Raw genomic sequence first — 13705 nt, 5'->3', positions numbered from 1 at the left:
GGATGTGCGGTCTTCCTCGCGGCTGATGGAGATGGTGGGTCATCTTGAGCTCTTCATAAATCCTCGGTCCATTTTGCCCTTCCCAACTTTGGGCGCGCCTCACACAACATCCACTCGCCCAGGCGTCTCAAATTGGGCCCCTCCCTTTTCGTAATCCATGTGTGATCAATTCGAATCCAACGCAGATCTGCCACTGTGCTGCAGTCTAAATGATCTGGTCCTCCACATACAACTTATCACTATTCAATATTCCAATTCCAATGAGTGTCTGGCTCATTTTTTTTCCCCGAGGAAGAATGGCGAACGCGACGCCTGCTGACTCGAGCTTTTGGCTGCTACACATATTTTGGCATCTATCTATTTGCAGAGCCGACGGGGAGGGTAATGGAAGGGAAGGCGGCGAGATTGAGCCCGGATAGCCTGAGATGTGGATATCATCACGTGAGTAGCTCATGGTCAGCCTGGTCGGGGAGTTACCCCAAACCAGAGGAGTATGATGGTATGGCTTCGATTAAGATCTGAAATGTTTGCTCCACGATATCGCAGCACAATCGCAAGAAACAGATGACGCTTTTAAACCTTTCTGCTTTTTCGGAGTGGGTGGTGGGGATACCAACTTCCAAGTACAGTAAAGTTGGACGGGAAAGGAGCGGATCTACTTCCGTCACCGTGATGGAGTGACAAGTGACTGGGTATACAGTAAATCCAGCAAGGAGAGATGAAACTACTCTTCCCTCGGCCTCTCACGTCAAACCCCAACTGCCCTGATCCATATCGACCACCAAGTAACCTAGTTAATTAATTTCTTACCCGACATAGGCATTATGAGATAGGGCACCGTTAGACGAGAAATCCGAAATCATAGCCGTCCGCTCACAATGCCAAGAATGAGACCCTGATCTCTTCTCTCCGTTGTCGCCTAGAAGGCATTTCCATTAAGGTGTCCTTTTAGGGCTGCTTTACATTCGCATTACCTCTAGGATGGTTGGCAACGATCCAAATCTTACTTCACATGTGCATCGTCAAGATGCGCTAATTTTGTCGGGGTTAGGGAGCGTTCCCAGGCGCGATCATCTGGTCAAGAAAAACGGTTTTGCAGATCGATTCCCTCCGTAATCTGGACCAACTTCAGACAATAATATCCCGGACGTTCCAGCTACATACAAAGCAATATCCAGCCAGTCTGACGGACACCACTCTGTATCTACCTGAGGTATGCATGTCCACTAGACTGCAATTCCTGGAACAGTAATGGTACTGGGGTGCAGGGTCTGATTCGGAGAGGACCAGGTGGTAATGGAGGAACATTACGAAACGGTCAGACCTAGGGTTTAATATTATTATTAAACGGGGCAGTGATCTCTCGGTTTCTGACCAGGCTGTACAGGTCATATTTTGCCAGTAGTCTGCGCTCATATGAGAGGGAGGCAAACTCGCAGGTTGAGTGGTGCTTGAGGAGAAATGATGATGGGGGTTGTCGGTGTCGATGTTGTATCAATTGATGTACTTAGTATTATTACAATGCTTCGTCATTGGAGGGAATCATACAGTACGAAGTTGACGAACAGGCATCGCGTTCCAAACCAGCGGTTAGACGTTTTATGGCTAACTTCACCAATCACTGCCACTACGGAGTATAGCGGTCAGGGCAGTCACGTACGTCGAGCTCGTTGAAGCATTTTCACGAGTGAAACTCATCTGCACATGAAGATGAAGATGAAGGGACAATTAATCGGTGGGAATGTTGTTAGCATTGCAGGGGCACTGCTAGCGAGCTAGAAGAGTGTACACCATGATGTACCTACGCAGGATTTACATCGAGGTGACATCGTTTTAACTAGCGAGTACATCCCAGCATCGTCCAGAAAATTTCCACTCAACTTCCATTTAGACTAACATCCAGTCCCCTAGTTTCCTTGAAACTTAACGACCTTAGTGTTATATACGAACGTGTGTTTTCACTTCCACGGACTTCGCATTTTAGTGTCTTCCGTATGCTACTGGCTCAGCGCCGAAGAAGGTTAAGAATTCATCATGGCCCTCGAAGGAAGCATTAGTCGAGCTACGAAGTAGACGAGAGAGGTTGGTGATGAGGCACTCAGAGACGGGACATGTACAACTACACTGGAACGGCATCTCCACATTTCCATTTCTGCAGGTCAAGTGGAAGTATTTCCATTTCGTGCAGGTGGCCGAGTACCTTATCATTGTATTTCAGGACTAGTGTTGAGTACACGAGTACTCTCGTACCTCCGCCCTCCCGCACTGACGTTAACGAGGTGTGATCGAGTACATAGTACCTCTGGAAAATATACAACTAACGCTGCGGAACGCGTACAGTATACTTTAGCCCTGCCACGACACGGAGTGTTTTCGGTATTCATGTCAGGTCCCATCTTCCCGGCACGTGATATGGTGCCTGGAACCACGCGTATCCACGCCGGGGTTCCAGACGACGCGGGAACCAGAGGCAGACGCCTTCCAGGTTCCAACAGGCTCCAACGCCGCCAAAATCATCACCCTGTCACCCGTAGATTGATAATCTTGCGACTTCATGGGCCCCCCCAATATTTTCCCCTCATGATTTATGCTACAGGAAAAGTCCGTCTTCGAAATGGACACCGGAAAGAAGACCACCGGCGTGCTCCATCACACAACGATGGACCTGACCAAGCGACAGGCCGCCGCATACCAAACAATAACAACCACTCTCGCTGGTACTAAGCGTAGTGGGTCAGAAGGCCTGGTCCAGGACTCCCACCGTGCTACGATCTCCGCCAACACTGCCTTCAAGAAGGCGGCCAGCCTCCTCGGAAGTAAACCTGCCCAGCTAAGGCCCAGTCCGATCATCAGTTTGGATACACACTCCGAGCAGGAGTCTTCCGAATATTCCCAACGTAAAGCTATTAGCGCAACTCCATCGGCATCGGTGGAACCTGCGCTGTGCCTCTCTCACCGTGTTTATGGACTCCCACCTGGGCTTGTCGCAAACTTCGCAAGCCTAGGGATAAAGAGTATCTATCCTTGGCAGAAGAATTGCCTCCTAGGTCCTGGATTACTCTCTGGTGTGAAGAATCTAATATACAGCGCTCCGACGGGAGGGGGCAAGTCCCTCGTTGCTGATGGTAGGCATTTCTTTTCACTGTCGGGTCAAAAAAGACAAGTTCGTGAGCTGACTAACAGCTCAGTCCTGATGTTAAAACGCGTTCTAGCGGAACCGGGCTCAAAGGCACTCCTGGTTCTGCCCTATGTTGCCCTTGTACAAGAGAAAGTACGATGGTTGCGCAGCGTGGTGGAAGGGTTGACGCGACCTTCCAGCGCGGATGCCCAGGATAAGAAGAATAGTCACTGGAGGAAACGAGCTGATGAGGACACTGTTAGAGTTGTAGGATTCTTTGGCGGTAGCAAAATAAAAGCCACATGGGCTGATTTTGAAATTGCAGTTTGCACTATCGAGAAGGCAAGTTCTTCTCATCCTTCTTTTAGCATTTGTGTGACGAGGCGCAAGTCCTGATGTTCAATCCCGTTGTAGGCCAACTCGCTTATAAACTCTGCGATCGAAGAAGGCGGCATTGGAGACCTGAAAGCGGTCGTACTAGACGAGTTGCATATGATTGATGATGACCATCGAGGATATCTCCTCGAACTTCTTTCCGCAAAGTTATTGTCACTGAGCCAGCCCATTCAGATTATTGGAATGAGTGCGACCATATCAGTAAGCAAGCCTCTCAACCGCGAAGTCGTATTGATCTCACACCACTTAGAATATCAGTCTCCTGGCGAAGTGGCTCGATGGCCATGCCTACGTCACAAAATACCGGCCAGTCCCGATCGAAGAGCACCTCGTTTACGACGGTTGTATATACCCAGCAGACAGTGCAAGTCTGCTCGCTAAGACAGCCAGCTCTCTCATCACCCCTCAGGTGCCATCTCAGTCAGCGATGCGACCGTCGCGGGAGATACAGCCATCCCCACATAAAGAATTCAAGGACCCAGTTCTCAATGCAGTCGTCGCCTTGACTTGCGAAACTGTAGGAGCCGGCTATGGCGCGCTCGTCTTCGCTGGTAGTCGGCAATCTTGTGAATCAATTGCTCAATGGATTAGCAAAGCCCTGCCCCCGCCGGAGGATCTGGCGATTGCGATCGCGGATAAACGGTTAGACGTCCTGAGCGAGCTCCAGAGCCTAAGCACTAGTGTCGATTCTGTCCTGGCAGAAACCATTCCAAATGGTGTTGGATTCCATCGTAAGACGCATCGCTGAACTCCCCCCTCCCCACCTCGTCAATCCATTGCTAACTACTCTGTAGATGTTGGTGAATTCGTCTATGTCACATCGACTGCAATCATTCACTAACTGCGTTAGGCTGGGTTGACAACGGAGGAGAGGGAGATAGTAGCTAAGGCTTATGATTCGGGTGCAATCAAAGTCTGTGTTGCAACCTGCAGCCTTGCGGCCGGAATCAATCTGTAAGAGTTTTGATAATTTTGTGTTCATATAGTCATCAACTAATCGTCGCAGGCCCGCCCGTAGGGTGATCCTGCATGGGGCTAGGATGGGAAGGGACTTTGTCGGTCCAGCAATGCTGAGGCAGATGAGAGGCCGTGCTGGACGCAAGGGCAAAGACGAGGTAGGAGAGACGTACCTCTGCTGCCGACGGTCTGATCTCGAACCCGTCCTGGAACTTCTCCAGGCAGATATTCCGAAGATTACAAGCTGTCTAGATACCGATAAGAGGCGGATGAAGAGGTGCTGTTTCCCAATGCGTCTCTCTCGGTGTGTACCCAGCTAATATGACCCCATTCTTCAGAGCGCTTCTCGAGATCATTGCTATCCGTCTTGCCACGAGTCGGGAATCGGTCGAGGAATACGCCAGAAGATCCCTCTTCCACCACTCTAATGGCTTACAAGAAACGATGCGCTGTGTTGACTCCAGCTTGGCTGAGCTGGAAAAGTTGAAGTTCATCAAGTTTGACCCGGTCGAGTCCTCGTACGAAGCGACTCTACTTGGAAAGGCAATAGTTGCGTCTTCCATCGATCCGGACGATGGACTGTTCATCTACGGGGAACTCAAGGGAGCATTGAGAGCCTTCGTCATGGACGGTGATCTGCACGTCCTCTATACATTCACGCCGATCAATGTCACAGATACACCTGTGGACTGGAAAGTCTTCACTGATATGGTCGAATCCCTAGATGAGAGTGGCCACAGAGTGATGGAGCTCTTACGCCTCAAAGTTTCCACTATTTCGCGGATGTAAGCTTTCCAATAACTCCCCAGAACATTTCCAGAACGTAGCCGCTCATCTTCTCGAGCAGATCCCGAGGGGCCACTTTGCCCGAATCTACGCAAGAAGAAAAAGACCATGCCCGGCGGCACCGGCGATTCTACCTAGCTCTCCAGCTTCGAGACATATGCAATGAGATGCCCATCCACTCGGTTGCGCGCAAGTACGATATGCCACGCGGAACCGTCCAGATGCTGGCACAGACGGCACAAGGCTTTGCTGCCGGAATGATTAAATTTTGCGAAGTAATGGGCTGGGGGTATGTCGATATAGATTTCCCGTCTTCTCCACGTTTTTGGTGGCGCGCTAATACTGATGATGTTTTCTCGGTCGTCGGTTTAGTGCCCTCGCTGCGACCCTTGACCATTTCTCTGATCGTCTCAAGGCTGGGGCCAAAGCAGACCTTCTATCTTTGGCCAAGATTACTTTTGTCAAAAGTCGAACTGCGTAGGAGATCCATCCACCCCTTTCCAGACGTCTTTGTGGTAGGGATAGACGCTAACATTTGCTTGGCGGCTTAGGAGGGTATTCTGGGACAACGGTTTCCGAAGCGCAGCAGCCGTCGCCAACGCCGACCCCAAGGAATTAGTACCGGTCTTGATGCAGGTGAGTAGGTTCCTGGGAGGGTGGGCTTGAGAAACATTTTCTCTAGTTGCTAATGTGATTCTTTCTTCCCGCCAAGGCACAACCAAACAAAATCCGCCTTAAAGAGCAAGCGGAGGATGAGAAGTATTACGAGAGGCTGCTGATCAAGGCCAAGATCATCGTTGAGTCAGCCAACAAGATTTGGAGTAAGTCAAATGGCCTTGACTGTGGTCTATCGTCTTGCTAGTGTGGAGATACTAACTTGATCACTTATAAGGTTTTGAAATGCAAGAAGATATGGAGGAGGAATGAAGGATAGAGGATCAATAGAAGTATCCTCTCCAGAACCTCAGGGCTATGATTCGAATATCATGGATAAGCAGGACACACATCAATAGCATTACTAGCTCGTAGGTTAACCACCAAACACTTCTTTGTGTGAATTATGAACCATTATGTCCAGAAATCTCGCAGCAATTACCCCCCAGTATGGGACTGCCAGCGAAATCCAATTCTTAAAGAGGCCGGGAAAATATCCAAAGGGAAGAGAAGAGAGAGAGAGAGAGAGAATGATGGGGAAAAAGAAAAGAAAAGTAGCCAATAAATCAGTGACTCAACCATCCGAGGTAAAACTAATTAATCCAAGGTATCCTCTCGTAACTTCATCAACGCGGAAATCACCTCTGCGGACTTGGCCCGAACGGCGTTGTGATAAAGTGCGTTGGTCTCATAGACCTTGATACCTCGGATTTTCCTTGCCGTTTCCCTGGCGAGGTCAAAGTCAACGTACATGTCATCAACGTAACTGACAGCGTAGACGGGGACCTCGTTTCGGGTAAGCTGTTCCTCATCGTATAGTGTCGGCCATTCGTCGTACTCTGCTAGTTTCTGTGCGACCTCCTTAAGGGACATGAGTTCGGGGTATGTGTCGAAGTGGAAGGGGAAGATCATCTCGCCGGAGAAGAAAAGAGGAGTCGGGTTAGGGTCCGAGAGAGCGGACGGTCCGGCGTAGTCTTCCAAGAGCCAATCGAATACGCCAAGCTGACTGCCGGCTCTCAGAGCGGCCCAGTTCGAGGCCACGCCGGGTTGGTAGCAGTATATAGCTTCGTGGAGGATAGCATAGATGGGATTGTTATCAAAGGGCACATCCAGCTCCATGGCAGAGAGAGAGGCACGAGTCAAGTGCCCGAATTGAGAGATTTCCAACCTCACCCTCGTTAGGAGCGAGTGCACAGCTTGGAAGCCATCGTGGGCGCCGAACGAAAAACCGAGAGTGAGAAACCTAGGAACTGTAAGGACACCACCGCCAGGAAGTTGAACACCGCCTTGCTTGTGGATGTGGTTCGCAATGTAGTTGACGACGGCGTGATCGTCGGGAAACTTGGTGTAGTAGGCGAGGTTTCGCTGCATCAGTTTCTTGAAAGTAGCCTCGTAGACTTTTTCAGGCTTTACCCCTACCGGCGGAAGGCCGCCGGTGAGGAACACTTCCCTTAGACCCTCCGGGTAGAAGGAGAGATAGGTCGTGCTCACGAAACCGCCGAAGGACTGCCCAAAGATGGCCCAGCGCTTCAACTCCGGTGGGTCATTTTCCGTAATACACAGGCGAACAGCCTCGAGATCCTTGACAATGCTGTCCTGTCTGAAAAGACGAAGATACGCAACCTTGTCGTCGGTGCTGTCACCGGGAATGGTGGATACAGACACAGGTGTGCTGAGCCCAGTTCCACGATAGTCTAGAAGTAGAATCCTATAGGAGTGGTGGAGGTTCTCTCGTACGAGAGGGCTATCCTGGGGAAGGCCATTGCCGAAGCCCGGTCCGCCGTGCAAGTAAACCAGCCATGGTTTATTGTCACCGGGGCTGCCAGTAGTATCTGCGGCACCCGGATTTACTGCCGGCCTGTCATTATACGTGACGGCGCGGCCAAACAGATGGATCCTGGTAGATGCGGGGTTATCGTGGTTCAAAGGAACCTCAAAAGATAGATCGGTAACAATGAGCTTCCCTAGGCCGATATTAGAACTACGATGGCGTCGAGGAGTACGAAGGAACGCAAGAGAGGCTGAGGCTGAGGCTCTGACTCTGGCTCTGGCTCTGGACAGGAACCATTGTCTTGGGAGGACAGACTGCCGGGAAATATAGAGGGAGGAGATTGATTAACGGCCGCGGCGACTTACCTGGGAGGGAGTACGAGTCCTCGCTCACGAGCTGTGCTGGAGAAGGCATTATTACACTGGCAAGTCGTGATAGTAATGAAAAGGGATTAGTCGATGTTTGAGTATATGAAGGTCTCAACGGCCTTTGGCCAAACCAATGACCAATGTGGGATTGAATCAAACGATAGCTACGTTGGCGCGGTTAGAGCTGGGTTAACTCAAGCTCAGAGGAGCCCAGCGTTATCGGTGTGTACAACAAGAGATGAGGGCAAACGGAAGCTCGAGGTTGTGTCAACCTCGTCAATCGATTCTACAGGTTGGTCTAAATAAAACTTGAGGGGTATCTGCAGCCCTGCATTTAATTGCATGTGGTGACACGAGCCGGACGGATCAATTGAGACCTCAAAGTTTCTTGGTGGCGCATTTTGCATGTTGTGGTTGCGGAGGAGCACGAAATCTACGTCTAGTTCTCTCTCACTCTCCGTGCTCCGAGTGGGATCGGAGAAGAGGAGTGAATGCGACAAGTATAGGTACTAGGGGCTCTCCCTCTGATCATGTGGAGTCTTAGCGGCTTAGAAATTCTGGATAGCCAGCAACTATATGACGATGCGACCAATCAAACACTGAAACACCAGTAAGAGTGGGGGTGTTATAGAAGGTTACCTCGCCACAAACTAGCTTGTACCAGTACTTTGATGCCGGATTTTGCGGTGCCGACCCGATTGATTTCTCAGTTCGGTTCAATGCTGTCTCCTTCCTCTTTCCAGCCATCAAAATTGGAGCTGCCTCCACAAGGATAAATATCGCCAGCGCTGGGAAAACTGCAGTGCCTTCGCCATCCTTCTCCTCATTCCTCATTCCTCCTGCACCTCTCCTCCTAAATCATCAACGATTGTCACAACCCACAACCCTGCCGGCCTTCGAGTCGACAGCGCCTCGCGCGTATCCAACACCTCGAAAAAACTACATTCCAGGCTGATGAATTATATACATCTCACCCAAACGTTGGTTGAGAGTTTCAACGCCTTGGCCGATGAAGTGCAAACTCTGACAGACCGGAAGACGGTGCTGGAGCACAAGCTTCGCTTCGCACACGAGCAGGTAAGAATTCGGATTTCATTTGTTTGGCCTTTTCACTGGTTATCTGGCCTTCTCTCTTTTTCCGGCAGGACCGGCTCCTCTTCTCCCTGATGATTCTTATTTAGCTCTAGATCAAGAGTTGCTCATTTGCAGCAACGGGGATCGACAACCTTTATGTCTGATTCTTAAACACTCTCCTTTCCTCTTTTGCATGCTGTCTGATTACCATTTGTTGGTTGTTCTTGATCGCTAATTTGCTGCCCACACTTTGGGCATCTGCGCTTCTCAGTTCCAGTACCTTGCCGACAAGCATGCCCCCGCTGCGCCCGAAATCTCGGAGACTTTGGCAAAGCTTCAAATACCGCCCGAATTGACGCATTCCTCTACTAAATCTGCCAGTACTGTTCCGCTGCCTAGACGTGGAGTTACCGACGCAAGCCACCAGATTGCCCTCCTAATCAGAGACGGCAGGCGCGTCGCCCAACAACTCGCTTCTATCGCCGAACCAAGCAAGACGAGCCTTTCTAGCAGAGAGACATTTTCCCGCTTGTCAAATACCGCCACTTCAATGTCGACTGCTGCGTTAGAGCAAGACTTCACCGTCGAGGGGAAAAAAGGTTCACTGGCCTGCCCTTTCTCTACCGCCCCGCCCCAGAAAAATGCCGACCAGGCCGATGACGGAGCTGGGGAAGAGGGTCTTCCCGATCCCACCCCCCATCAGTCCACCGACCCCATATGTGCGGCCATGTTCGAAGAAGCTACTTCGCAACCGGCTCCTTCGGCTGCGAACAAATGCCCCATACGATATTTAGATAAGCATTCTCCTGAAGAGATTGCCAACTACGTCAAGACGCACAAGCACGAACTACCGCGTAGTCATACCGTCTGCGTTGGTAGATATCAGAGGAGCGAGGATCAAATACGAAAGTTGGATGCAAAGTATGGCAACATTGTGAGCATGATAGAGAGCTTAAGCCAATTGCATAAGCCTATGCTTCCAGTCTCCGAGGAGCGTGAGGAAGACGAGGTCGACATGGATGCCTCGAAGCAACGTGTTGAGGACTGGGCTCAGGGAGTCAGTGCCAGCGCAGCCGAATTCTCACCTCTGCCAGAGTACACTTCCGGAAACGATGAGAGTGAGACTCAGGCTAGAGAAGAACCCGGAGAAGACCAAGCGAGGGAAAGCCATTTCGACCGACCTCTGAAAGAAGTGCGAGTAGGAGAGTCACCCAGTCGGCCTTGGGGTATCTCGGTGCCCGTATACGAGCCCAATGGACTTGGACTTGGTGATGCTCCACTGTCTCCTCCCCCAGCTCCTGTACTTATGCCCACCCAATTGTCGAACGGGGCCGTCCCCAAAACGCCCGAGAAGCGTCCTGGAAAATGCCCTTTTGACCACACGAAACTTGGCGCAATGGGTGGCCTCGGCCTCCCTCCGCAGCATGCCCGCGATGGGGCATCCGATGTCAGCCGCAAGCCCGCGACTGAGGGACTGTTTGCTACAACCGAAAAGCAACACCAAACTGATAACCGAGCTCCTCCTCCTCTGCAAGCGCAACCGGCATTCATCAACCCACCCAAGTATTCAAATGGGATTCCCCAGATGGTCTTCACAGGGCCTGTCTTCATCGGCTACCCCATGGATCAAGCTCTCCAGTTTATGCAGGCTTTTCAAGCCCAGCAACGTTGAGAAATATCTTTTTTTCTTTTTCTTTTTTTCCCTTTCTCTTTTCTCCCCTCCCCGTCTTTCATAATCACATTTGATACTTCTCATGACTAGGGACAGCGTTGGCGTCTTGGCTTTCTTTTGATTTCTGAGCAGTTACTTATACCATCGGTTTGATTCGGGCGGCCACTTTTGTTTTTGCTTTCGAACGGGTTTCGATTGTATGATGATGTACGAGCGACTTCGGAGATATAGAATGAGATCACGAAACTACACAGTTTTACGTCCTTTGCAAGGGAATAGCCCTTTTTAATTAGTGGCTCTCGGGTTGACCACTTTTGTGAATTGATATTGCACTTTATCATGCATGCAGCCGCACTCTCAACGAGGGGACAGAGTTCCAATTCTCCTGTCTACTCGTCGCGGTTATTTACTCCCCAAGTAAATCGGGGCGACCTGAGTATCTATAGTTCTTTCAGTAAGATGAAGAGCAATATAAAGGCATTCATGATTCTAACCCGGCCCCTCACTCTATCAAATTCTAAAACGCCCGCCCTCTATCCAAACAATGATAACTCCAAGCAAATTCACAAAAACCCACAGATGTGAGAGCTGTTACCCGTGCCCATCCTACGCCCGAGTCCCATTCACTTTCCCTTTATCGCTCTCATCTTCATCAACATACCCGCCCACCTGATCCGTCGTATCCCACAAAGAAATATCATCATCATCCGCCAACACGGCAGCGGCATCGCCGGGGTCCAAAAGCCTCGCGCGTGAAAAGTCGTCCTCGCCGATGACGTCCAAGAACCCCAAGCCGGCGTTAGAGATGCGCGGGGAAGCAAGCGGGGAGGAAGAAGAGCCGGCGCGGCCTTCCTCGGGGGCGGCTTCGAGGGCGATCTCGGCGGCGCGGGTCATGGTGCGGCGGTAGATGAGCCAGCCGACGGTGACGCCGACGGCGCCGCCGAGGAACATGCCAATGTAGTTTACTGCTTTTGTGCCGGCGGACATTTTGCTGCCTTCTTCGATTAGGAGGGCCATGCGGCTTCCGATGAAGACGTGGATGAGGAGTTTGGGACTGAGAAGGAAGATCAAGAGTTAGATCTTGTTTGTGGAAGCGAACGTTGCTGTTTCCGCGGAGGGGGAGGAGGGGGCAAACTTACCTGGCAAAGGCAGTAGATAGAGTAAACGACAGGGGCGTAATGGAAGGAATTGTAGCCAGAAACCCATTCGACAGGCTGAAAGGCAACGGGCAAAACCGAATCATGGTCAGCATGCCCAGCCCATCCCTCTTCAACACCTGGCCCAGCGCCAAGAACCTATGATCCTTCCCCACGAGGTTATGCACATATGTACTCAGGATGGTCCTGCTCGCCATGAAAGCCGCCAGCGACCCCACTGTACACGCCGTCGCAACGATCGGCCAGCCGAGTGGGAATCCGAATATGAAGCCCGCAACGGTATTCGCCGTGCTGTAGCCTATCATAGGCGGGAAGGCGGAGACGAAGACTATGAACCACATGATGAGCCAACCACCGGGGGCTTGCCTCCACGCTTCGGCGACGGGGCTGAGCCATGTGAAGATGGCATGGGAGTAGATCAAGAAGGTAATCGTAAGTGCCGTTAGGCATACGAGGCCCAGGAAGACAAGTATTCGGTATAAGGGGGAGAGGAACATGTAGGCGCGGAAGAGGGTCTGGCCAGTTTGGGCGAGGGCCTGGCCGATTTGGACGAGTGCAGTGGTGATACGAGTACGGCCGGATTTGGGGGCGCGGGTGGGCATCGTCGAGAGGCGGAGGGAGGTCCTTCGGGTACGGGTCCATGATGGGCGCTGTTCGAGGGATGGGGAACCGGGGTTTGGTGAGAGGGAGAGGGCCCGCGCCGTGGTTAGATAGTCGGCCGGCATCGTGGGTGGGACGGGGGTGGCGAGCGAGGATTCGGAGGCCAAATTGTTTTCGATTGCTCGTGGTATCACCGCTGGCCGAGGGCCACAGGCCAGAAGGAAGTTTGTCTTGTTGAGAAATCTGGATGTCGAAGTAGAGAAGGGAGAGTTATCGGTCCATTGTTCGTAAGACGGATGATGGAGTTTGAACTAGAGAGCGGGATTCGAGATGAGACGGTGTTAGGTATCGAAGTTGAAACGGGAGGTCCGGAAATTCTGTGTCGCTGCCGCATATGGTTGTCCAAGTATTCCTTGCAATAATTATCAAGCAATGCGTCTTTCAGGCCTAAAGTTTTGTTTTGCGATTTTGTTCTCGTCATCACAAGTCTGCGCCTCGCTCCATCCCTATCAATAGCTGTTTCTTGGAAATGGCCTGGAATACCGCGCGTTAAACGATGCGAATCGCCAGACGGAAGTTCCGGAATTGGAACGTCATGCTAAACGCATTGACAGCCGGCAACAGTTGGAGACCGCGAAACCGACCTCAATCTCTTGATCTCGATAGAGGAGATTACAAGACGCCAAGTTCCTCTCATGCTTCCCCAGACAATCCTTAGACTTCAGAACTTATAGAAGGCCAAAACACAAGGGACAAGAACATAGACAATAGATTTTGTAGACATGAAGCCATCAACTATGCAGTATTGATTTAATCAATTTTAGACATCAACTGAAACCTACACTCACTTAACGATATTGAACTTTATAGCGTTTGTCAGTATACAGGTATTGCACACTACAAAGTCGTTGTCCAAAGGTAACGAGCGCTGTCGTTTTGCAATGAATCACGTGGTTGGCATCATCGTCGAGATGCTGCATATCTTCTTTTTATCTTTTAGCTTGACTCTTCTTTTTCAAGTTTAGAACCATTCCTCATAAACCTTTCCTTTTCACATGGGAGAAGGCCTTTTTATCTGCATCGTCTATCATTTTCACCATCTACTAACAGAATCATATCCCAAAATCGGGAACTAAGCTAAATCTGGTCTCA

General features: G+C 50.8%; 4 protein-coding genes across 4 annotated transcripts; 2 read left to right on the top strand and 2 right to left on the bottom strand.

The window, feature by feature from the left end:
* Positions 1–2614: 2614 nt before the first annotated feature.
* SAPIO_CDS3327 (uncharacterized protein) lies at positions 2615–6184 on the top strand (the record flags this gene model as incomplete). The annotated part of the gene is made up of 13 exons (XM_016786141.1): positions 2615–3125; positions 3189–3376; positions 3533–3715; positions 3765–4245; positions 4309–4328; positions 4383–4468; positions 4521–4640; positions 4810–5256; positions 5319–5546; positions 5630–5734; positions 5809–5893; positions 5970–6078; positions 6150–6184. The coding sequence occupies 13 exons, from the start codon at positions 2615–2617 to the stop codon at positions 6182–6184; spliced, it is 2598 nt and encodes an 865-aa protein (XP_016644147.1).
* Positions 6185–6508: 324 nt separating this feature from the next.
* On the bottom strand, positions 6509–8096 carry SAPIO_CDS3326 (Uncharacterized protein; the record flags this gene model as incomplete). Its single annotated transcript, XM_016786140.1, has 2 exons — positions 6509–7875; positions 8048–8096. The coding sequence occupies 2 exons, from the start codon at positions 8094–8096 to the stop codon at positions 6509–6511; spliced, it is 1416 nt and encodes a 471-aa protein (XP_016644146.1).
* A 484-nt stretch (positions 8097–8580) lies between these two features.
* Positions 8581–10796, top strand: SAPIO_CDS3325 (uncharacterized protein; the record flags this gene model as incomplete). Its single annotated transcript, XM_016786139.1, has 3 exons — positions 8581–8660; positions 8854–9127; positions 9396–10796. The coding sequence occupies 3 exons, from the start codon at positions 8581–8583 to the stop codon at positions 10794–10796; spliced, it is 1755 nt and encodes a 584-aa protein (XP_016644145.1).
* A 606-nt stretch (positions 10797–11402) lies between these two features.
* On the bottom strand, positions 11403–12678 carry SAPIO_CDS3324 (Golgi apparatus membrane protein tvp38; the record flags this gene model as incomplete). Its single annotated transcript, XM_016786138.1, has 2 exons — positions 11403–11850; positions 11936–12678. 2 exons carry the CDS (start codon positions 12676–12678, stop codon positions 11403–11405), a joined length of 1191 nt encoding a protein of 396 aa, XP_016644144.1.
* Positions 12679–13705: the final 1027 nt, after the last annotated feature.

This window comes from Scedosporium apiospermum (genome assembly GCF_000732125.1).
Source record: "Scedosporium apiospermum strain IHEM 14462 chromosome Unknown SEQ_SAPIO_0088, whole genome shotgun sequence".
Taxonomy (NCBI): domain Eukaryota; kingdom Fungi; phylum Ascomycota; class Sordariomycetes; order Microascales; family Microascaceae; genus Scedosporium; species Scedosporium apiospermum.
The sequence above is the reverse complement of the archived record's forward strand: the minus strand, read 5'-3'. Positions and strand labels throughout refer to the sequence as shown.